This window comes from Thalassophryne amazonica, chromosome 21 (genome assembly GCF_902500255.1).
Source record: "Thalassophryne amazonica chromosome 21, fThaAma1.1, whole genome shotgun sequence".
Classification (NCBI taxonomy): domain Eukaryota; kingdom Metazoa; phylum Chordata; class Actinopteri; order Batrachoidiformes; family Batrachoididae; genus Thalassophryne; species Thalassophryne amazonica.
The window spans coordinates 22,152,546-22,178,272 of record NC_047123.1 but is presented as its reverse complement, the minus strand read 5'-3'; the positions used below and the strand labels follow the sequence as shown (position 1 = coordinate 22,178,272).

Below are 25,727 nucleotides of genomic sequence, written 5' to 3'. Positions count from 1 at the left end.
AATAAATCATCCAGTCCACTCATCCAAAGAATATTTCTATGAAGTTTGGTGAAAATCTGGTCACGTTTCCAAGTAACTTTCTACACAGCTACACACACAAGCGATTACAGTACCCTAACATACAGTAGTGTTCAGAATAATAGTAGTGCTATGTGACTAAAAAGATGAATCCAGTTTTTTTTCTACTTTTTTTTTTTTACTAATAGCCCAGTTTCATAGCCTTAAGAGTGTGCATATCATGAATGCTTGGTCTGGTTGGATTTGTGAGAATCTACTGAATCTACTGGTACCTTGTTTCCCATGTAACAATAAGAAATATACTCAAAACCTGGATTTATCTTTTTAGTCACATAGCGCCACTATTATTCTGAACAGTACTGTATGCCTCCCAAGCCAAAAACGAGCCATTTCTGACCTACATTTTGCCTCTAGTAGTGTATCTTCTATTTGCACAATTGAAGAAATGCGGGACATGAACAGTGTTTAATGTTGTGATCTGTCCCCTATCTGTGTCTTTTGTCCTTGTTAGTTGTTTTTGTGGTGTGTCCCCTGTCTGTGTTTTATCTGTTAGTCATGTTGTTTTTCCGTATTTGCACACTTTAGCCTTTTTTGAGTTCCACCTTAGTTGTTTGTGTTTTGTTCTTTTGTCTATGGATTTTTTTTTACCTTGTGGTTCCTTCTTTACTTTGTGTTTGTTTTCTACTCACCCCCAGGGTTCCTTGAGGTTTGTGACACTTTGCCTTTATCAGTTTTTGTGTGTTTCTAGGCATGTTTTGTCACCCGGTCTCCCCCACAGCTGCTGCACATTCCCAATCACACCACCTGTCGCTCGTCTGTTTGTTTGTGTCACTATTTAGTACTGCACAGTTCCCCTTTGAGTTTGCCAGATTATTCTTTGACACTTTCAGTGACATCTTTGTATTAGTTGCCTTTTGTCTAACCCCAGTTGATTGCTGTGTTCTACTGCCTGCGTTTTTGTTTGAGTTCTATATTTACTTCTGTGGTGCTTATTTGGACTCCTTCTGTTTGTGGGACTGGACTTCCAAACTGGTAAATAAATCACCTTTGTTTTCCCTTTACATCCTGTGTGGTTACTGTCTGTATTTTAGGTTCATTCTGTAACTGATCACACAACATTTTAACATGAAACCCAAAAAAACATTTTTCCACATTATGACCCCTTTAAGTGCCAATGCAAATGTACTACAAAGTTTACCTCAACAATTTTCTTGGATCCTCCAAACTGTGACTGTCCAGCGTTGGGACCAGGAGGCAGAGTTGTAGTCTTACACACCTCTCTGCAGCTTCTCTCCCCCTGCCATCCCCTCATTACCCCATCCCCGTAGAGACAGTGCCTGCTCCCAGACCACCAATAACCAGCAAAAATCTATTTAAGCATAAAAATTCAAAAAGAAAAAATAATATAGCACCTTCAACTGCACCACAGACTAAAACAGTTAAATGTGGTCTATTAAACATTAGGTCTCTCTCTTCTAAGTCCCTGTTGGTAAATGATATAATAATTGATCAACATATTGATTTATTCTGCCTTACAGAAACCTGGTTACAGCAGGATGAATATGTTAGTTTAAATGAGTCAACACCCCCGAGTCACACTAACTGTCAGAATGCTCGTAGCACGGGCCGAGGCGGAGGATTAGCAGCAATCTTCCATTCCAGCTTATTAATTAATCAAAAACCTAGACAGAGCTTTAATTCATTTGAAAGCTTGTCTCTTAGTCTTGTCCATCCAAATTGGAAGTCCCAAAAACCAGTTTTATTTGTTATTATCTATCGTCCACCTGGTCGTTACTGTGAGTTTCTCTGTGAATTTTCAGACCTTTTGTCTGACTTAGTGCTTAGCTCAGATAAGATAATTATAGTGGGCGATTTTAATATCCACACAGATGCTGAGAATGACAGCCTCAACACTGCATTTAATCTATTATTAGACTCTATCGGCTTTGCTCAAAAAGTAAATGAGTCCACCCACCACTTTAATCATATCTTAGATCTTGTTCTGACTTATGGTATGGAAATAGAAGACTTAACAGTATTCCCTGAAAACTCCCTTCTGTCTGATCATTTTTTAATAACGTTTACATTTACCCTGATGGACTACCCTGCAGTGGGGAATAAGTTTCATTACACTAGAAGTCTTTCAGAAAGCGCTGTAACTAGGTTTAAGGATATGATTCCTTCGTTATGTTCTCTAATGTCATATACCAACACAGAGCAGAGTAGCTACCTAAACTCTGTAAGGGAGTTAGAGTATGTCGTCAATAGTTTTACATCCTCTTTGAAGACAACTTTGGATGCTGTAGCTCCTCTGAAAAAGAGAGCTTTAAATCAGAAGTGTCTGACTCCGTGGTATAACTCACAAACTCGTAGCTTAAAGCAGATAACCCGTAAGTTGGAGAGGAAATGGCGTCTCACTAATTTAGAAGATCTTCACTTAGCCTGGAAAAAGAGTTTGTTGCTCTATAAAAAAGCCCTCCGTAAAGCTAGGACATCTTTCTACTCATCACTAATTGAAGAAAATAAGAATAACCTCAGGTTTCTTTTCAGCACTGTAGCTAAGCTGACAAAGAGTCAGAGCTCTATTGAGCAAGGTATTCCTTTAACTAGTAATGACTTCATGACTTTCTTTGCTAACAAAATTTTGACTATTAGAGAAAAAATTACTCATAACCATCCCAAAGATGTATCGTTATCTTTGGCTGCTTTCAGTGATGCCGGTATTTGGTTAGACTCTTTCTCTCCGGTTGTTCTGTCTGAGTTATTTTCATTGGTTGCTTCGTCCAAACCATCGGCATGTTTATTGGACCCCATTCCTGCCAGGCTGCTCAAGGAAGTCCTACCATTATTTAATGCTTCAATCTTAAATATGATCAATCTATCTTTGTTAGTTGGTTATGTACCACAGGCCTTTAAGGTGGCAGTAATTAAACCATTACTTAAAAAGCCATCACTTGACCCAGCTATCTTAGCTAATTATAGGCCAATTTCCAACCTTCCTTTTCTCTCAAAGATTCTTGAGAGGGTAGTTGTAAAACAGCTAACTGATCACCTGCAGAGGAATGGTCTATTTGAAGAGTTTCAGTCAGGTTTTAGAATTCATCATAGTACAGAAACAGCATTAGTGAAAGTTACAAATGATCTTCTTATGGCTTCGGACAGTGGACTTATCTCTGTGCTTGTTCTGTTGGACCTCAGTGCTGCTTTTGATACTGTTGACCATAAAATTTTATTACAGAGATTAGAGCATGTCATACGTATTAAAGGCACTGCGCTGCGGTGGTTTGAATCATATTTGTCTAATAGATTACAGTTTGTTCATGTAAATGGGGAATCTTCTTCACAGACTAAAGTTAATTATGGAGTTCCACAAGGTTCTGTGCTAGGACCAATTTTATTCACTTTATACATGCTTCCCTTAGGCAGTATTATTAGACGGTATTGCTTAAATTTTCATTGTTACGCAGATGATACCCAGCTTTATCTATCCATGAAGCCAGAGGATACACACCAATTAGCTAAACTGCAGGATTGTCTTACAGACATAAAGACATGGATGACCTCTAATTTCCTGCTTTTAAACTCAGATAAAACTGAAGTTATTGTACTTGGCCCCACAAATCTTAGAAGCATGGTGTCTAACCAGATCGTTACTCTGGATGGCATTTCCCTGATCTCTAGTAATACTGTGAGAAATCTTGGAGTCATTTTTGATCAGGATATGTCATTCAAAGCGCATATTAAACAAATATGTAGGACTGCCTTTTTGCATTTACGCAATATCTCTAAAATCAGAAAGGTCTTGTCTCAGAGTGATGCTGAAAAACTAATTCATGCATTTATTTCCTCTAGGCTGGACTATTGTAATTCATTATTATCAGGTTGTCCTAAAAGTTCCCTAAAAAGCCTTCAGTTGGTTCAGAATGCTGCAGCTAGAGTACTGACGGGGACTAGCAGGAGAGAGCATATCTCACCCGTGTTGGCCTCTCTTCATTGGCTCTCAGACTGCAGGCTTACTTGTAGTTCCTAGGGTTTGTAAGAGTAGAATGGGAGGCAGAGCCTTCAGCTTTCAGGCTCCTCTCCTGTGGAACCAGCTCCCAATTCAGATCAGGGAGACAGATACCCTCTCTACTTTTAAGATTAGGCTTAAAACTTTCCTTTTCGCTAAGGCTTATAGTTAGGGCTGGATCGGGTGACCCTGGACCATCCCTTGGTTATGCTGCTTTAGACGTAGATTGTGGGGGGGTTCCCATGATGCACTGTTTCTTTCTCTTTTTGCTCCGTATGCATCACTCTGCATTTAATCATTAGTGATCGATCTCTGCCCCCCTTCACGGCATGTCTTTTTCCTGGTTTTTTCCCTCAGCCCCAACCAGTCTCAGCAGAAGACTGCCCCTCCCTGAGCCTGGTTCTGCTGGAGGTTTCTTCCTGTTAAAAGGGAGTTTTTCCTTCCCACTGTTGCCAAGTGCTTGCTCATAGGGGGTTGTTTTGACCGTTGGGGTTTTTTATAATTATTGTATGGCCTTGCCTTACAATATGGAGCGCCTTGGGGCAACTGTTTGTTGTGATTTGGTGCTATATAAGAAAAAGTTGATTGATTGATTGATTATTGCTGTTATTACAGAGAAGTCCCTGCGGCCACATGGTGGGAAACAATCACCTGCAGACAAGGATGTGAAGGACAGCTGGGAGTCGTCCATCCATCTTGATGGAAGACCTGTGGACCGCTTTGCCATCAGCTCCAGCAGGCCCATGCGCTTTCACCGCTTCACTAAAGCGGACAAGGACAGCCGCTCTCCACCGCTGGAGGATGTTGGTAAGACATAGATGAGGACACAAGACGCAAGATCATCAGGTATGGTCTGTTAGAAGTTTTTAGATCAAGTGCATGAAAAAAAGGAACAAAAAGGCTATGCGTTTCCGAGGATATCTGAGGAGTGACGCCGCCGGACAAAATAATAATTCAGGGGAAAATAAATGGAGCAAGAGCAAAGGAAAAGAGGTTTGGCTTACGAAGTGTATTTACAGAGACTGGCATTCGGCACTTTCTCAAGACAAGTGTATTGAAACAGGAGGGAATGCAAACCCACATCCATGCACGTATGTAGCTGTTTTGTCTTCTGCAAAAGACAAAGCACGTGCATGAGCATCAGTCTTTATTTTGGCAGAACAGGCCTTATTTTGAACTTCAGCTCTGGACATTACCGTTAGGTTTTAATCGTTGGCATAAACAGATCTTGTGATTCTGTGCAGTTTACAGTGTTGACACGACCTCATCTGCTTTTGTCATTATGCTACTTTCCTCCGTCCTTGGCATCTCGGAGCGATACTTCATCAGCAGCGTCTGCAGGCAACTCTTCTTTTCCACATTTAAAGCCCAGTCCGAACACAGTTCTGTGTTGTGGTCAAGCATGCGTGTGTATCAGAGTGTGTGTGTGTGTCTAACAGGATAGTAACACTTGTTTTGTTTCCATACGCACCTACAGATGCCTTTGTACTTGTGCACGTTGGTGCAACGTGTTGTGCATGGCAGCTTTGCCATGCACAAGATGGTGGTAACGTGCCACCAGTCTTCTTGCAGCCAAGCCGTGCCTCCGTGTTGGCTTATCCAGAAATTCCTCACAGATCGCGTCTCGTTCCCCCGGTAGCACAAAAGCAGCATCGTCGTAAATAACGCGCTGAATCGTTAATGCGTCTAGCCGGCTTGTCTGACAGCAACAAAGAGAAAGGGATGACTTATTAATAGCCATTTAATGCAAGCCAGAGAAGAAAGGGAAAGTGGGAAAAGCAGAGTAAACTAACTAAATTAAAGAAAACAGTCTTACTCAAAGAGAGGCAAAGAGAACCATATGGGTGTTCTGGTTTGCACGTGTTCCTGCATGCCTAGGCCAGTGTGTCCTCTGTGGTTGGGGCACAAGTCACTCTGAGGCGCTATGCACAAGTAACTTTTAAACCGCACCCACTCCCTGACCAAACACACTGGTGATGCTGGTAAAGAAACACTACCTCTGGAATTTTTTTATTATAGGAAAGAAAACCTCAAGCAGACCAGATTCAATGGGGTGACCATCTGCTTTGGCCATACTAACACTGGAATACTTGTGTATTATTAGCTCCACTTGGCAAAACTGTACCTGCAGTAGCCTGTTTCCGAACTGACACTTCAGTGGAATTGGCAAATAATCTTCGGGAATCCGTAATTTGGCGTCATTAATTGAATTTTGAAGACACTTAAGAAATTTGTTGAAATTGTAATGAAGAGCGAAGAAAATAGAATGGTTTAAGGTTAGTGTTCTTCACTCCAAATGCAAATTTGTACAAGTTATTTAAATACAGTATTCACCCATCAGAGGCTCTCCACATGAAATTCTGTCTGAACAGGGGGTGGGCCGATGCACAAACATGCCCAATATTACGTTTGTCGGAAAGTCTGTTTTAAAAAATGTCTGATTTCATCATAAATAAAAAATAAATTCACAAAACCTCATCTATTTGTGTCTGTTTTTTGTTTTTTGTTTTTCTTTTCTCATTCATTAAATGTGTTCCTTGTAATTTAATTTAATTTCAGGTGGGCATTTAACCAACTTTCTTTAAAAAGGGTGGAGGACTGATGCTTGGCCCTGGGCATACCGACAGCAAAATACTAGGTGCAGTGCATCTGGAAAGTATTCATAACGCTTCATTTTTTTCCACATTTTTATGTTATGGTCTTATTCCAAAATGGATGAAATTCTTTTTTTTTCCTTCTTCTTAAAATGCTACACACAGTACCCCATAATGACAATGTGGAAAAAGTTTTCAGATTTTTTCAAATTTATCAAAAATAAAAATTCTAGGAGATCACGTGCATAAGTATTCACAGCCTTAAATTAGACAAGATTAGATTAGATTAGATTAGATTAGATAGAAGTTTATTAATCCCCTGGGAAGACTTCCTCAGGGAAATTGAGGTTCCAGCAACATTGGATAGCAGAACACGGGGTAAGAGCACACAGAGTATCAGAAGTAGAGGTAAGAGACATTTTGAAAAATGTAAATACAAATATAAATACCAGAAATACTGTCTTACTGGTTACAACTGCTCATCACCTTCCCGTCCTCTGTCTTCCTGTTACTCCTATTCCCCCCGAGTGAGGAGTTGCACAGGATGATGGCCTGAGGGACAAAGGAGTTTTTCAGCCTGTTGGTCCTGCACTTGGGAAGGAGCAGTCTGTGGCTGAAGAGGCTCCTCTGGAAAGATACACACCTGTCTACATATAAGGTCCCACAGTTGACATTACATGTCAGAGCACAAACCAAGCATAAAGTCAAAGGAATTGTCTGTAGACCTCAGAGACAGGATTGTCAGGGCACAATTCGGGGGAAGGGTACAGAAACATTACTGCTGTTTTGAAGGTCCCAGTGAGCACAGTGGCCTCCATCAGCATAAATGGAAGTAGATTTGGATCGACCAGGACTCTTCCTAGAGCTGGATGCCCATCTAAACTGAGCAATCAGGGGAGAAAGGTCTAAGTCAGGGAGGTGACACAGAACCTGATGGTCACTCTATCAGAGCTCCAGCATTCCTCTGTGGTGAGAGGAGAACCTTCCAGAAGGACAACCATCTCTGCAGCAATCCACCAATCAGGCCTGTATGGTAGAGTGGCCAGACAGAAGCCACTGCTTAGTAAAAGGCACATGGCAGCCCACCTGGAGTTTGCCAAAAGTCACCTGAAGGACTCTCAGACCATGAGAAACAAAATTCTCTGGTCTGATGAGACAAAGATTGAACTCTTGAATGCTAGGCTTCATGTTTGGAGAAAACCAGGCACCATCCCTACAGTGAAGCATGGTGGTGGCACCAGCACCATCATGCTGTGGGGATGTTTTTCAGCAGCAGGAACTGGGAGACTAGTCAAGATTAGGGATGGGTATCGAAAACTGGTTCCTTTCGGGTATCGTTAAGAAATGATTCGATCCACCGACATCAATAAGTTTTGTGCTTAACGATTCTGTTATCGGTCCTTCAGAGTGGCCGTTGTTTAGGGGGGTGTTTGTCAGGAAAATTATAATTTCTCTACATTGATTACATACCCTGCTGCGGGTCCGTTTGGGTTTCAGCTTTTTTTGTTTTTCACCACTTTCATCCCTGAATATCTCAATCGTGAGTCACTTTTGTGTGGATTAAAGTCACTAACTGGGACTGCTGTCTTGTTGAGAGAAAGAAACGAGAATCGTCCTCCGTTCTGTTCACACAGCTCCAAATGCTGCACGGCTCTCTGACGAGTCAAGTTAGAATGATAGAATCCAGTCTGTATTAATAACTTCAAAGCGAAACACCGTTTTGTTTTTTTGTTTTTTATGTCCAGAGATCAAGGATACAGTGACCAATTTCATATTTATTTACTTTAAGACTCAATGAAATACACAGAAAACCTGTAAAGCCTACTTTTAGTACAAAATTCACGAGGTATCGATAAGGGAATCGATAAGGAATCGGATCGATAATGGCATCGATATCGATAAAATCTTATCAATACCCATCCCTAGTCAGGATTGAGGGTAAGATGAATGCAGCAATGTACAGAGACATCCTGGATGAAAACCTGCTCCAGAGCGCTCTTGACCTGGGGTGACGGTTCATTTTTCAGCAGGACAATGAGCCTAAACACACAGCCAAGATATCAAAGGATAACTCCAGAGCCCAGACCTGAATCTTATTGAACATCTCTGGAGAGATCTGAAAATGGCTGTGCACCAATGCTGCCCATCCAACCTGATGGATAGTAAGAGGTGCTGCAAAAAGGAATGAGCAAAACTTCCCAGAGATAGGTCCACCAAGCTTGTGGTGTCATATTCAAGAAGACTTGAGGCTGTAACTGCTGCCAAAGGTGCTTCAACAAAGTATTGAGCAAGGACTGTGAATACTTATGTACATGTGATTTCTTAGGTTTTTATTTTTAATAAATTTGCAAAAATTAAGAAACAGTGTTTTTCATGTTGTCATTATGGGGTGTTGTGAGTAGAAAGGGGGAAAATGAATACACTCCAATTTGGAATAAGGCTGTAACATAACAAAATGCAGAAAAAGATGCAGTGTAAAGCTGTAAACTTGTTCTGAGCCAAAGATAATTTTAGTTTCTTTCTTTTTTTAAACAGCAGTGAAACAGCCCTTCGGGGTCATAAAGGAAACATTTCTTGTGATAAATCCAGTTCAGTATGCTTCACATGTCCCTTTTGATAAAGTTGTTAAACTTTTAATTACATTTTTTTAACTTTTGTTCATTGAAAAGGTCAAATAAGCAGCATAGCGGAATTTAACAGGAACGTCTGTGTCTTTTTCAGACCCTGAATGGGTTAACTTGGATGGATTCGCTGTGGTTAGCGGTGCACCTGTCCGCAACACATCAACAGGTAAACCTGATCTCCGGATATCTTTACTGGCTTAGCGCAGGAGTGGCGCGTCTCTGTTAACAGCCACTAATGTGAAAGCTTGGGTTATACCTTTTAAAAGCGAGTTTGGTGACTTTGATCATGAATACAAAAAGAACCACAGAGTCTTATGTGGATAACGTTCCCAATGTGAATGCCTTTATTCTTGTCTGTATGGGATCCGTGCGAGGGCCGTGTGTACACCGATAGTTGAACCAGGTGTGTTTATCTTGTAGGTAATCCAAACTGAAGGTCTATTTTATGGTTTTGTTGCCTTGGCATGGCAGTAACTGTTGTAATTGTTCATTTTTTAAAACCAAGCAGTTGTTGTCGTACCCAGCGGACTATTGCGTAATCCACATAGTGAGAATTTCTAGGCCATTCTTGTCCTTTTCCAGGTCATTGCTACTGTTTGTACCAAAAACAAATCAATTAGCTGGTCTTCTATAGGTTCTGCTCAGTTGACAAACTAAAACAGACTTAATCAGGTCAATTGGACATATGGTCTTCAAACACCCCAGATTAGTTCATCGCAAATATGCACTTGTGTTAACGCGGTTCCTGTCATTGCACAACGCTACCCTCAACAGATTGAGACCAGCAGTGGAACGCAAGACCTCCATGCTGCAAGGCAACAGTGGTAACCACGGAACCTGCACGCTCGGCTGGAGCTTTGGATGGATTTGTTTAAGGCAGGCATGCTGTGGAGACATGGTTAATCATATTTGTTGAGCTTGTAAGCTTCAGGAAATGGCTCTAAAAAAAAACAAAAAAAAAACCCTGCAGTGTTTCTGGAATGAAGTCAGTGAAAAAAAGGTCAATGTAAATGTAGTAGAGTAGTTGGGTTTGCAATGTCATTAAAATGGGTAAAGATTCCCATTGTTCGGCAAACTGACAGTGTTTTTCTGCACTTCAGCATGAGAGGTGGATTGCTTACGGAACAGCAGTATGTCTGTCTGGAGACCAGCCTCATGGCACATTGGACCTTTGAGCTTCCAGGAAAAGACAGCAAGGATCTGGCACTAGGAGAATTGCGGAGTCGATGGTTTTTAGTGGTTTGGGCAAAGCGATCCGAGCCAAACTATGCACTGTGACAGTTATCCAGAAAGGGGGGGGGGGGGTGGAGCGGGAGAGAGACAACACAAAATAAAAAGGTCAGTGATTAAAACCAAATGGAGTATTTCCATTTTCACAATCATTAACAGTGTTACTTCAGTAGTTATTAATCCTGGCAGAATGCACAGGAATGGGGAGTAAATTTGAACCCCATGCCTTTTTGGCATTGGCATAGCCAAGGGGGTGGACTTCAGGTAGAAAACCCTGGATATATGCCACAAACGTTGGAAATGGTTTGAGGAATTCTGAGTCAAGTGAACCCATCGCTTTAAAAATTATTCACTGTTTCAAAATGCTATACTGAGTAACTGAACCAGTCACTGTTTCCAAAGCGCTCAAAACACTGTCACATTGCTTCAAAAGGTGTTAGTCTCAAAATGCTTGATTTTATGAAACAGTGTGGTTTATTAAAATGCTCAAATCAGTAAATAGTTCTCTGTGTAATTGGATAATTTACTATTTTGACTTTTGAGCATTTCAAACAGTGAAACAATTGGTGAAACAATTGCTTCAAAAAATGAGTGTCTCAGAATGCTAAAAGCATTTTTTTTTTCCCACAAAACTGCACTTTTGGTAATACTAAAAACAGCAAATAAAAAAGAATTAACTGCTTCACAAAATAATTCACTTTTCAAAATGTTCAAAACTGTAAATGAAATTATTTCAGAAAATGATCCTATGTTTAAATAGTAAATTAAACAATTTCTTCAAAAATGATTCACTTTGTCAAAACACTTGTGAATTACTGGCTTATTGTATTACACATGTCGAAACAAAATAAAATCATTACTTCAGAAAATTGTTTCGAAATGCTTGAAATGCCAAATGAAACAATTGCTTCAAAAATGATGTCAAAATGCAAAGAATAATTGGTGTGTAACTTTTTGAAATGTTGAAAATAAATGAAATCATTACTTCAGAAAATTTTCTTTCAAAGCACTTGAAACACTGAATGAAACTGCTTAAAAATGATTCACTTTCAAAATGCACAGAACAACAATTGCACAATAATTCGAAATGCTCAAAACAATAAATGAACTAGTTGCCGTACTTCAGAAATGATTCACTCTTTCAGAATGCTCAAAAATTGTTGCATTGCAAAAAAATTAAAATTAAACGAATCCATTGCTTCACAAAATAACTTCCTATTCCAAGCAGTAAATATAATTTACTTTGGAAAATGATTGACTGTTTCACCCACTCAAAATACCACTTCAAAATAAGCTTTACTTCGTTAAAATTCTTGAAACACGAACTGAAGCTATTAATTCAGTTTTACATCCACTCTTCATAAACTTTAAATGAGTGTGCTGTTTATTAAGGCAAGTTGGTTGAAAACGGGGAAAATAGTGCAAATGTTTTCGTTCTCGGTTGTCCTTAATGTGCCGTTGACAGTCGAGACATAATTTGTGCTGGCATGAGGTTGCAACAGAAAGGAAGCATGAGTGAGAACCAGGGAAAGAAAGATTCAAAAAAGCAAGGATGTGAGAGAGATCTGGAGAAAGAGAGTCCAAAAGAGATTTGACGGATTACTATCTTTGTTGATCCAAAGTGAAGAAATCAGCTCAGCTGTGTTGGCCGGGCAGAAGGACGGCCTGAGACACAAAGACAAATGAACTGATCTCCAAGTCATCTTGACACAAACTAGCCCTCTGTTGCTGGGAAATTTTTTCTTAACCAGTTCTTTTGGATGTTACCCTCCAGAACTAGGAGCCAAATGTATTTGGACAGTTGGATCTGTCATTCAGGTATTGGAGTTCGGTTTAATCCGTCACTATCCAAATACACATGAACGTGTAACCGTACGTGTTTATTTTTGTCGTTATCTGATCTTGGATTTCTTTTCACGCCCCTCACCAAGCTGCGCCTGCAGTTCCCTCGACGGGGAAGACGGAAGAGCCTTCTCATCTGACAGTGATTATGTGAAACAGACGAGGGCGGGAATGAGGCAGGAGAGGGAAGATCGAAGACAAGTGAGGGTGGGGCAGGACTGTTTTGTTTGTTATCTCGCCAGCGCTATCGCAGCCAGCAGCCAGATGGTGAAAATGAGGCGATCGTCTGGCTGAGTCACCGTCCAAGATGGCGTTCCTGCCAGAGTGGGATTAGAGCGGGACATGAAAATCAGATGGCAGAAGACAAGTTGTTTCTGTTCTGCAGCATGTCACTTTAGTAACAACTGGGCGTGTTTACAGTCACAGCTGGATGGATGTGACATCATGTGTTTATCACTGAGTGAATGTGGGAGCCGTGTGGGACACTTTTCGGTCAACAGTGTCTCCCAGACAACTCCAGCATGGAGCGTGAAGGTATAAAACGTAGGTCGATTGCCACCACAGTTTGACTTTTCGTCTGTTCGCAGGTCCGGCCCTGCTCCCTGCTAGAAAGGATGCTTCTGTACAACACGCCACCAGGGTGAACAGAACAGCTGACCCATCACGGGCATACAGGAGTCGGGCCCAAAGGAGGCCGCCTCAGTCCTCCTCCGGCCCTAGGCTGCCTGAAAAGACTTCAGCAGGAGCCGCCAGTCTGGACAGGAGGCGAAACTTCCACACCAAACCTCAATCTGACCAGAGGAACCGTAACATGCCCAAACTAAGTAAGAAGACCCATATCTCAGACTCTTAAACAGTATATTCAGAGATGAAAGTTTCCTGGGAGTTACTGGATTCCTGAATGTGGACTGTACCACGGGATATTATTACACCAACATGGTCTGCTTGAGTTCTGACCGGCTATATTAAAGTGTGAAAATATTGTCACTAGCCATTGGTGGCTGATGTGAACCACGGTTGATGCCAACTGTGGTTGATGCCAAGTTTAACCTCTAAGTACGGTTAGCATGACCATATCACACTTATCCTTATCCAGTCAGTAATCAAACTTATCTCAGTAGTGATATCCATGTATTTGTCTTTGATATCAGTAGACTCCTTAGAAGAGCTTATGGATTCTCTTTGGTTCCTGGGCAGAGATGTTCGGTGATACCAGTGTTCATGGCCTTCGAGATCAGGAGATGCCAGGGAATAGATAGAAGGATCAAGTCTTTAGGGCCCTGATGCTTTCTGTCTTACTGTAGTGGTTGTGAGACCTTGATGGTAACCAGTAGCCAAAGGTGCCAACTAGATGTCTTTGGTACTCGAGGTCTTGGATCTTCACTTGGGTCCTTAGGTATTGTTGGAAGGACTTGATGTTACGTGATTGGTTACTTACGGAGATTGAGATCAAGAGCACTAGTTGCACAGTGAAATGAAGGTCAGCCACTACATTTTCACCCTGTGGTGTGCTTCTTTGGCCATGATCCAATTCACAGGTGCCTCAACGTTAAGAGACTCAGCACCTGGAAAAGCCTAAAGGATGCCCAATGTATCACTTGGCTGCAGCAGACAGATGGTTGTTTTCAAGAGGTGGAGATGGACCAGTTGTCTGCCTGGATGGTTACGAGTCTATGGCAGTTACAGTGTGGTGGATGCTGCAACACACAACACCAGCACATGGTCCCAACCCTGACCCGACCTGTCGTCAAACATGCATTGTCCACATACAGTAGTGTTCAGAATAACAGTAGTGCTATGTGACTAAACACATTAATCCAGGTTTTGAGTATATTTCTTATTGTTACATGGGAAACAAGGTACCAGTAGATTCAGTAGATTCTCACAAATCCAACAAGACCAAGCATTCATGATATGCACATTCTTAAGGCTATGAAATTGGGCTATTAGTAAAAAAAAAAAGTAGAAAAGGGTGTGTTCACAATAATAGTAGCATTTGCTGTTGAAAAAACTATTATGTTCAAACTGCTTTTTTAGCAATCCTGTGAATCACTAAACTAGTATTTAGTTGTATAACCACAGTTTTTCGTGATTTCTTCACATCTGCGAGGCATTAATTTTGTTGGTTTGGAACCAAGATTTTGCTCATTTACTAGTGTGGTTGGGGTCATTGTCTTGTTGAAACACCCATTTCAAGGGCATGTCCTCTTCAGCATAAGGCAACATGATCTCTTCAAGTATTTTGACATATCCAAACTGATCCATGATACCTGGTATGCGATATATAGGCCCAACACCATAGTAGGAGAAACATGCCCATATCATGATGCTTGCACCACCATGCTTCACTATCTTCACTGTGAACTGTGGCTTGAATTCAGAGTTTGGGGGTCATCTCACAAACTGTCTGAGGTCCTTGGACCCAAAAAGAACAATTTTACTCTCATCAGTCCACAAAATATTCCTCCATTTCTCTTTAGGCCAGTTGATGTGTTCTTTGGCAAATTGTAACCTCTTCTGCACATGTCTTTTATTTAACAGAGGGACTTTGCGGGGGATTCTTGCAAATAAATTAGCTTCACACAGGCGTCTTCTAATTGTCACAGCACTTACAGGTAACTCCAGACTGTCTTTGATCATCCTGGAGCTGATCAATGGGTGAGCCTTTGCCATTCTGGTTATTCTTCTATCCATTTTGATGGTTGTTTTCCGCATCTCTGGTTTTTTTGTCCATTTTAAAGCATTGGAGATTATTGTAGATGAACAGCCTATAATTTTTTGCACCTGCGTATAAGTTTTCCCCTCTCCAATCAATTTTTTAATCAAACTACGCTGTTCCTCTGAACAATGTCTTGAACGTCCCATTTTCCTCAGGCTTTCAAAGAGAAAAGCATGTTCAACAGGTGCTGGCTTCGTCCTTACATAGGGGACACCTGATTCACACCTGTTTGTTCCACAAAATTGACGAACTCACTGACTGAATGCCACACTACTATTATTGTCAACACCCCCTTTTCTACTTTTTTTTACTAATAGCTCAATTTCATAGCCTTAAGAGTGTGCATATCATGAAAGCTTGGTCTTGTTGGATTTGTGAGAATCTACTGGTACCTTGTTTCCCATGTAACAATAAGAAATATACTCAAAACCTGGATTAATCTTTTTAGTCACATAGTACTACTATTATTCTGAACACTACTGTAACACTGTCTGTACACTCTCCATCTTGAAATGTAGTAATTCCCAAGAAACGTTCATACCTGTAAAATCCAACAATTCTTGTCAATTATTGCCATACAACAATGACAACTGAAGTAAATATGTACATTTTAATTGTACTAACTTTAGTGTCCATAGTGTAAACCCTGGCCGTGCCTGGTATCCTTTTCTATTCATAGCATCTGAGTCCGTTCATGTGGTGTCACTGCAGGCACAGAAAGCACTGGGCCAGAGCGCACCCGTCAACAGAGCGGTCACAACCAAAGCAAGCACACCAGGTACCTGCAGGTTTTATCGAGAGTATTATTGAGAAATAATCTAAATCAGTTTCTATTTTTGACAAAGAGAGATAATGATGAAGTAATTAATTCTCATATATAATGGTTTGTTTGTTTTTTTTTTTTGGGGGGGGGGGGGGGTTAATTACCATTAACTTGCATGGTACCAAAGACAGCTTAGTTCGAATTGCTTTTAAACAGATTCAAATGCATTTCTAACTGGTTGAAACCAGATCTAACTTTATATAATCCAATGAGAAATTGGGATAGTCTGGTTTCAAACTGTTTTGCAACAGTGGTGGTGTGGACTTTAGACTAAAAAGTTGCTAGTTTTAAACATATCTCAACCAGTGTGAAGCTAGTTTAAACTGCATGGGTAACTGATTTTTGACTGGTTATAAAAATCTAACAAATTAACACTGGATTTTTTTGGAGGCAAAAAGGTAATTTAAAAGGAACTTTATTTTGATTTTTGAGGAACTGTGATTTTATTTTACTACTTGTATGTTGGCATAGAGTTGACTAACCGTAGAGCTGGTTAAATACAAAAATAATCAACCGACTGAAGCCCGTATCACGATGTTACTTGACATACAGTGCAATTATTTCCAGTAGAATTATCACAACATAGCTCATCAATATTTCATTTTGAGATGTGCACATGAAGCTGGTAACCATTTGTAGCAAATTGTGTATGTATTTCCCAAAATTTCATGTAAATTGTGTTGGTAGCATGGCTCAAGCAGAGGGTCCACCCCTTTGAGTCTGGTCTGCTTGAGGTTTCTTCCTCAAATCATCAGAGGGAGTTTTTCCTTACCACTGTCACCTGTGTGCTTGCTCTAGGGGTTGGTAAGGTTAGACCTTACTTGTGTGAAGCACCTTGAGGCAACTTTGTTGTAATTTGGCGCTATATAATTGTAATGAATTGAAATTGAAAATTGTGTAGCAATGTGATTTGACGGAAACAACTCAGGTCTTCAAAGAATTCCAGAAGTATCAAGGTTTCCACAGAGATCGAATCTAAGGTGTTTGGCTAAAAACATGAAGTTTAGTGGAATGTATATACTGATTCATAAAGAAAACAAACGGGAGTTATCTGAAACAAAGTAGAGGTTGACCATGAATTACTACAACCCCTGGCAACCCCTGATTGAACCCCTGTTCAATCAGTTGTTTAATTTTGTAGAAAAAAAGCAGATCACAGACATGACACAAAACTAAAGTCATTTCAAATGGCAACTTTCTGGCTTTAAGAAACACTATAAGAAATCAAGAAATAAATATTATGGCAGTCAGTAACGGTTACTTTTTTAGACCCAGCAGAGGAAAAAAATATGTAATCACTCAATTGTGAGGAAAAAATTATGGAATCACCCTGTAAATTTTCATCTCCAAAACTAACACCTGCATCAAATCAGATCTGCTCATTGACATTGACCCTATGCCATGACATTGACTCTACGTGTCTTTTTGCAAGTAATGTTTTCGCAGTTTTTGCTCTATGGCAAGATGCATTATCATCTTGAAAAATGATTTCATCATCCCCAAACATCCTTTCAATTGTCCAAAATATCAACGTAAACTTGTGCATTTATTGATGATTTAACGACAGCCATCTCCCCAGTGCCTTTACCTGACATGCAGCCCCATATCATCAATGACTGTGGAAATTTACATGTTCTCTTCAGGCAGTCATCTTTATAAATCTCATTGGAACGGCACCAAACAAAAGTTCCAGCATCATCACCTTGCCCAATGCAGATTCGAGATTCATCACTGAATATGACTTTCATCCAGTCATCCACAGTCCACGATTGTTTTTCCTTAGCCCATTGTAACCTTGTATTTTTCTGTTTAGGTGTTAATGATGGCTTTCGTTTAGCTTTTCTGTATGTAAATCCCATTTCCATTAGGCGGTTTCTTACAGTTCGGTCACAGACGTTGACTCCAGTTTCCTCCCATTCGTTCCTCATTTGTTTTGTTGTGCATTTTTCGATTTTTGAGACATATTGCTTTAAGTTTTCTGTCTTGACGCTTTGATGTCTTCCTTGGTCTACCAGTATGTTTGCCTTTAACAACCTTCTCATGTTGTTTGTATTTGGTCAAGAGTTTAGACACAGCTGACTGTGAACAACCAACATCTTTTGCAACATTGCGTGATGATTTACTCTCTTTTAAGAGTTTGATAATCCTCTTCTTTGTTTCAATTGACATATCTCGTGTTGGAGCCATGATTCATGTCAGTCCACTTGGTGCAACAGCTCTCCAAGGTGTGTTCACTCCTTTTTAGATGCAGACTAACGAGCAGATCTGATATGATGCAGGTGTTAGTTTTGGGGATGAAAATTTACAGGGTGATTCCATAATTTTTTCCTCACAATTGAGTGATTCCATATTTTTTTCCTCTGCTTGGTCTAAAAAAGTAACCATTACTGACTGCCACAATCTTTTTTCTTGATTTCTTATAGTGTTTCTTAAAGCCAGAAAGTTGCCATTTGAAATGACTTTAGTTTTGTGTCATGTCTGTGATCTGCTTTTTTTCTACAAAATTAAACAACTGAATGAACATCCTCCGAGGCCGGTGATTCCATAATTTTTGCCAGGGGTTGTATTATCGATCTCACAGGACAATTTTGACTTTGGTTTATGTTTGTGGCATTTTTGTCCCCACTGTCGTGGGTGCTGTCCAGAACCACAGGAGTACGAGGCCCGAGACATCAGTGTCAGGGTCATGTCCCCCCAATCTGTCCTCATATCCTGGGTTGACCCTGCTGTGGAGATGGAGAAGGTCACACCTGGTGGATCCAGGTAGGATCTGTGAAGGCATGCACTGAATTACATACTATAACCTTCCACGATCACAAGCATTAACACGACTCCATTTCTTCATATCGAAGATACTACACGGTGAGGTACAGGGAGAAGGGGGAGTCTGCGCGCTGGGAGTACAAAGAGGGTACACAGCGAAGAATGATGATAGACTCCCTCTCTGCTGACGGCATGTACGAGTTCTCGGTCAGGATCTCTCAGGGACAGAACAACGGCAAGTGGAGCGTCTCTGTCTTTCAGAGGACACCAGAGTCAGGTATGTCAAGAAAAATAATATGAAAGAGGGGAAAAAAAAGTGAAACTCCAATTTGTTTTTAAAGTGTAAGCTATGGTGACTTCACACCTATCACTCTTTGTGATGTCATAAAGGCAGTTCTTGAAACAGAGGAGAAAGATAAAAGAAAATTAGGGGGAAAGATGAAAAAACATTTTGGCTCAGATCTAGACTGACACCCAAATTATAGCACATCTTTCCCAGCAGTATGGAATGAGATATGTGCCAAAGTCGGCATGGAACAATTATTATATTGTATAATTCAAAAGTATAGTATTTGTGGCTTTGTATTCAAAGCAAATTCCTATATTTCTTCATATATCCTTTCATATTTGCTTGCCTTTATACTAATAATCAGGTTTGTGGTTATTACTGTGTCTTCATCTACTTATATTGTTTTATGACCCTGTCCGTTTGCTCCCGTTGTGTTTATTTCTTCATAGCACGCTTCATCACATTCCATCTTGATATCTGATGCCGGCTTTGGCTGGTTCATCGAGGTGTCAGCGTGAACTGCCTGGCTGACATTTCCATGTGTAGTTCCATAAATGATCTCAAAGGGAGGTTCCTTGAAAACGTATGGCAGCAGTGTTTTTCCTCACAACGGGAGCCGACTGGCAAAAGCGGCCTTGTTCTTCTTATGTGTTTCAGTAGCAATTTCCTCACTCGGGTCCACGTTCATTCCAATTCTGCTTTTGTTGGCATTTTCTCAGCCGTCTTTCTGTTTACTTGTGCTCTTCTTGTTTGCTAGCGCCATCTGGTCCACCGGAGAACTTCGAGGTAAAGCCACTAAGAGGTAAAGGAACTGCTGTCACAGCGACGTGGGATCCACCGGAAGAACCCAACGGGAGGATAAGAGGTTGAACCTCCTATCTCAACTGGTCACATAGATGCACTTGGAAAACTTTTAAAATTTTGATTTCAGTTTTGAGAAGGCGGATGTGCCAAGTTGACATTATGTGAACGGTCGCGCCATCTGTCATCTCTACAGAGTACATCCTGTCTTATGCTCCCGCTATGAAGCCGTTTGGGATGAAAAGCGTGACGTACCGCAGCAGCACCACCTCGGCCACCATCGACGGTCTGACGCCTGGAGACCGGTACATCTTCAAGATTAGAGCAACAAACAGGAGGGGACAGGGTCCACAGAGCAAGGCCTTCAGTGTCGTCATGCCAGGAAGTACGATCATTTGCCGATTATTATCGTTTGATTCGACTGGATGTGTTTGTTTTAGTGGTTTACCTTGTAACAGGTACTGACAGGGGTAAAACTAACTAATTACAACTAATGACATTACTGTAATTCAGCCTTTTGTGTTGGGGAGGGGGCTTGTACTTTTATGAGTAGTTCTTCCAAGTGATTGATTGATTGATAGCTAGATAGATCGATCGATCGATCCCTTCATGGAGAAATTCAGTTGTCTTACCGTAGCAATAAATATATAAGACAATAAATATATAAAAATACTTTAAAAACCCCGTAATGCGTACTTAAGTATGCATTACGCTATTTCATGTACTTCGCTCCTTTTAAGGTCATAAATAGTCGCTATATCAGTCTACAGAGTCATCACACCAAATCACATCCTCCACCACAGCAAATACCACATGAAGTAGCAAATACGTCTGGTACCCAGGTTACAACCAATTTGAATTATATCCAAATTATTGAGATACATCTTTGTAGCTTCAAAGGTTATCAATCAATTCTAAACAGGTCGATGAAAACCATGAAATATGGTGCGACAGACAGACGTTTGGAGAGGTGACTTCCTAAAAATAAATAAATATATAAATAAATAAAAACATGATCTGGAAGAATCAGGAATACATTAGATTGTGCAGATATATATTATGACCAGAGGAGGACCATCAGAGCAAGCAAGACCTTCTGTGTTGGCCTCAATATGATCAGAATAATTTTTGTCATTTTAATATTTTCATACATGTTGTATGTATTTTACAAAAATATTCCAATCATTTATTTATTACCTATTCATATTTATTTATTGCATTTAAATCATTTCAATTGAGCTGTGCTGCTTCCAGACCAGCTCATAAGGGTGAGAGCTTCATTTTATCCAATCAAATATTTTCCTGCTGTCTCCGGGTGAAAAATCTTCAAGTGAATCCCTGTGCTGTTTAAACCAAATGGAGATGATGTTTTGGCTTGTCACTGTCTTTAACCAATCGGAATTCAAGTTTACCATTTTGGGTGTGTTTTTTAAGATTCTGTCACTGGCTAGCTGTGAGGTGGTGAATACAGAGCCAGTTAGCTAACTAAAACAAGGCTAACACGTAATGTATTATTTAGGTTCAAGTTCTAATTCATTTAAAGCTACAGGGCTATTCAAATTTCACAGAACTGTGAAAATTTAGTTTCTACCGAAATTCAAGCATTATAATGGAAATTTATTTTTGTAATGTGGTGCAATATTCATAATCATTTTAATTTTCCATCATGAATATTGTCTTTTCCTTCATCGCTGTCATGCAGACTAACTACAGGAGGAGGCGTGTGCTCACATATGTGATGTTTTGACATTACCTATGTCCCATCTTGTGTTAAAATCAATAAGATTTCTTGTAACTCACTTCTAACTGTACCAACAGTTGGTCATAGCATCTGATCCCTTGAATTTCTTCCCCTCAGGGGTTGAAATTCTAAGTTGTTCCCAGGCAGCATGAATTTTGATCATATTGGCAATATTATATTATGAATCCCATATCTACATGCTAAGGAAAATTTCTAGTGGTGCCAGAGAAAATTCTTTTTATGACTTAAATCTTTAAAAAAAAAAAAAAAAAAAAACAGTGGCACTATACCTTTAAAATCTCTTTCTTGGTGTTTGGTCAAATTTTTACTTAGTTCTGTTCTTCTTCTTTTTATGCACAACGGCTGAAGAAGGAGAAGAATGATTTGGTGGTAAATTTGCTGGGAACTGAAATGAACCAATGTGCTGTACATCCATGTGATTGAACTCTTTGCTAACTTGATAATCAAGTAATCATTTATACTTCCAAAGACATTCAAGTTGGGCGAATTTGTGACTCTAAATTCACCATGACTGTGTGAGAGTGTGTGTGTGTTGACCCTGCGATGGACTGGCGACTTGTAAAGGGTGCACTCTGCCCTTCGCCCAATGACTGCTGGGATAGGCTCCACCCCCGATGACCCTTACCTGGAATAACCGGGTTAGGAAAATGAATGAATGAACCATTTATATAGTTTGCAGAAGGAAATAATGACAACTTTTACATTGTAATATCTTTTTTAAATAAAATATTCCTTTTGTCTTTTATTTAAAGTGGTTTAACTTGATTTGAAACATTTTAATGTGGTTTAAACCAGATAATGCCTTCTATATTTTCAAAGATTTTAAAATAGTTTTGTTTTAATGTCACTCTGTTAAAGAAAATCTTTTTTTTTTTTTTTGTATTGATTATAGAATGATTTGCAGTACCTAAAAACTATTTAAGACAGGTTTGAACTAACAGCCCTACTTACATAGATAAGATCAGATCTGTGTCACGTGTGGGAAAATGTTTGACAATGTAAAGTTAACAGGGATCAAGTGAGTGCATGTGTGTTTTGAAATGGAATTAAACTGACATTTTTGGTCTCCTGCCAGCCAGCAGCGCTGCCTCATCACTGTCAAAAACCAAGGAGAGCCACAGGACGAGCCCTGCTGCCTCCAAACAGGAAGCGGACCTCCAGTCAACAAAAGTGACAGAAAAACTGACCGAAGCGGCGCAACCGCCACCTGCCAATAGGCGGGTACGCCCACTTTCCCAGACGCGCTCCTATCACAGCATCTTCTCTTCAGTGAGGGGCTCCGTGAGGAATGTGGTGAACAGAGGCAGTTCTTCCAGAGGAAGAGACGCAGAAGATGAGGAAGAAGAAGAAGATGAGAAAATACCCACAACACTGCCTTCAGTCTTGGAGACAACAACAGAGGTTGTACAGGAAAAAAAAGAACCAAACAATGATATTTCTCCTGAACCAGAGGATGGAGTGGATTATAACCAAGAAGAAGACACGCGGACTCCCGAGACCCCCAGCCTCAAAATTTGGACTCCATCTCCAACTAAACCTGCTCCCAGCAATTACAATCCTCCACCCAGAAGGCCCATTAAGATCAGGGTCCATCAAAGACCATTATCCAAGGGTGCCTCCTCCTCTGCTATATCTCGATCTTCTAATTCAAGCTCCTCTTCTCCTGATTCCTCATCTTTTTTTCTTCCCATTTCCTCCTCCCATATCCAAGAGTCTACCTCCATTGGAAAGGAAATCACAGCTTCCCAATACCCAGATCTCAAAAATACCTACGCTCAGCCCAGTATAGAACACTCCAAACCCTCCATTTCACCTGTAAAGCAGCTTCAGACAGAGTCTCCAACAGTAACTAGAGGTTTCGCTTCAGCGGTTCGCACCAACAGCTCTAGCTTTAGCAATAGATATGGTTACGGAAGACGAAATCCTGGAGTTCTGCTTAGAGGGAATTCAACCAGAATGTTAAATGGTTACAAACCTGGATCAACCTCCGCTATCTCCTCAAAGTCAAATTTGCCAAGCAGAACTCCAAGCCATGTAACAGTAAATATAGCAACATCACAGGCAAATTCATTAAGTGGGACACAAAACCATGACGCATCAAATACTTTCAATTTATCAACATCTAAGACACAAGGCTCTTCCACCGTTGCATCGACTTCACAGAGCAGATCCCAGTTCCCGTCCACCGCATACACGCATGGTTTCTCTCGATCTCACAACTCTGCAATGTCACACAATTCAGACACATCACCTGAGCTCGAAACGACTCACAGAGAGGATAATTATGACAGCAATTACAAAAACACAGAAGATACAGATGTTCAGGAGCCTAGCTCAAACTCGAAAAGTGACACACAGTCCACAGTAGAGACAAGGCGGGAGGAGAGCAGTTATCAAAAACCTGTTGTCTCCCGAACCAGAATTAGCCCTTCATTTGCGAAGAGATTCCCTTGGCTTGCTGGTCGGTATCCGGGCAGGTTTGGTTCCGAAACAAGAGTCTCGTCTTCTAGGCAGGATGGCAGGACGTCATCCTCGATAGGGGCTAGTAAACCCATTTTGAGAGGGACACCCAGTAGGATCTCAGAGCCCACAGGTGCTACAGGAGTATCATCAATTCAGGAGACTCGTGAAGATCTGATGAGTATTTCAACACAAGATACACTTAAGAACGGGGTGGGAGTGGGTTTACTTAAACCTTCGTTGACTAGTCGAAATCCAGAAATTAGTGATACTCTCAGCTCAGCTAAAACGTCTACTTCAATCATTGATTCCGCAAGTGAGCCTGTCCACAGGGGAGGTCCTAATGAGAAAAATAAAGATGATCAGGAGCTTTTCAGTGAGGACCACAAACAAATGAATGCAGATCCTACTGCTAACCCTCAAAGAACAGCTGATGAAAACGAGACTGTAGATACTAAGGATGGAGCTAACCCAAGGCCTGGCTCATCTTCAGTCATCACTTCATCTCATCGTCGTCCAAGCGTAGGGGTTAATGGCAGGGTACGTTCTCCATTTCTGGGTAACAGGCAGTTTGGTGGTTCTAGGTTCCCCATCAAACCACAGCCAGCGCAGAATTCCAGGTTGGGTACATCAATGTCTGATTCCTCACCATCAAGTTCTTCAACTTCATTTGATGCCTTTTCTTCCTCAAAACCTCTGCAACCAATTGTGACCTCAAATCGGAACACTGGCAGTAGCAGCACCACCGCAACAAAGACAGGAGATTTAATTGGAGGCACTTCCCATGCTGCATCATCATCATCAATACCATCTTCATCATCATTTAGAGACAGCTTAAGGAGCCAAGGGGGTCGGTCTCGCTATCCGAGTCTCAGAGGGAAACAAACTAATGGAGGAGTCAAACCTGGCAGTGAAAATGGTTAAGTAAATTCCTTTTTAAGTCCAACTTTTCAAGGATTTTCTGGAGAAAAATGGCATTAAGATATTTCATATCACATTCACTGACATGAATTATCTATTTTTGTTTTTTTGTTGTTTTTTTTTAGGCAAAAATGGACGCCCAAACCTGACAGCACCAAGTGACAAAGAATCACCTTCTTCTCATGGCATCAGCAAGTCTGTTGGTCAAAGGTTTATTACCGGACCTGATGGGGCCAAATGGGTAACTGTGTTTAATGAATTGTGGGTAACTGTCGTTGTGATCGTGCATTGTACAGATTGATTGTTAAGGTCTTGTGGGCTGCAACTAGACACCCCAGTAGATAATATTTGGGAGTACTTTCATTTCTGCACATTAAAAAAGTATTTCTACCTTTACAAATCTGATATATTTATATAGACAGTTAATGAAGTGAGTGTGACTTCCTGTATGCCGCTGTGCAGAGCCAATCACAGTTCAACCTTTGTGTTGACATTGCTGTTTAGATTTGGTAAACATTTCTGTCTCTACACAGGTGATAGACCTGGAGCAAGGACTTCTTATGAACCAGGATGGTCAAGTTCTACAAGACTCTCAGGGCCAACCCAAGAGAGTGGTGCTTGGCGAGGATGGACGCACCATTTTTGGTGATATGTTATATATATGTTATACTCGTATACACACACGCACACACATATATATATTTGTTAATATACAATATGTCCATTCCTGCATTTAAAGTCTACAACACATTCCAAAAATATCGGACAGTAAAACATTTACCAGTTTGTAATTTTGCTATTCCTCGCAATACTTAGCAGATGTTTTGGAATTGAAGATACTGAGCAATTAAGTGTTTTGGGTGTTATTTTGT

The 25,727-nt window shown here is 40.6% G+C and overlaps 1 protein-coding gene and 1 long non-coding RNA gene across 3 annotated transcripts in view; one reads left to right on the top strand and one right to left on the bottom strand.

Moving 5' to 3' along the window:
- Window positions 1-25,727, top strand: part of fndc1 (fibronectin type III domain containing 1) — a 63,755-nt gene that overhangs the window by 8,990 nt on the left and 29,038 nt on the right. For both annotated transcript variants that reach the window (XM_034161973.1, XM_034161972.1), the window contains exons 2-12: window positions 4,643-4,834; window positions 9,343-9,411; window positions 12,905-13,141; window positions 15,716-15,814; window positions 18,505-18,622; window positions 18,712-18,899; window positions 19,669-19,776; window positions 19,909-20,097; window positions 22,550-24,853; window positions 24,981-25,096; window positions 25,389-25,500. In XM_034161973.1, coding sequence (XP_034017864.1) covers window positions 4,643-4,834; window positions 9,343-9,411; window positions 12,905-13,141; window positions 15,716-15,814; window positions 18,505-18,622; window positions 18,712-18,899; window positions 19,669-19,776; window positions 19,909-20,097; window positions 22,550-24,853; window positions 24,981-25,096; window positions 25,389-25,500 — 3,732 coding nt within the window. The remainder of the gene's footprint in view (window positions 1-4,642; window positions 4,835-9,342; window positions 9,412-12,904; window positions 13,142-15,715; window positions 15,815-18,504; window positions 18,623-18,711; window positions 18,900-19,668; window positions 19,777-19,908; window positions 20,098-22,549; window positions 24,854-24,980; window positions 25,097-25,388; window positions 25,501-25,727) is intronic.
- Window positions 760-5,132, bottom strand: LOC117502848. The gene is made up of 3 exons (XR_004558414.1): window positions 5,119-5,132; window positions 2,069-2,074; window positions 760-901 (listed from the first exon to the last, which is right to left on the bottom strand). It is a non-coding gene; the product is annotated as an uncharacterized LOC117502848 (long non-coding RNA).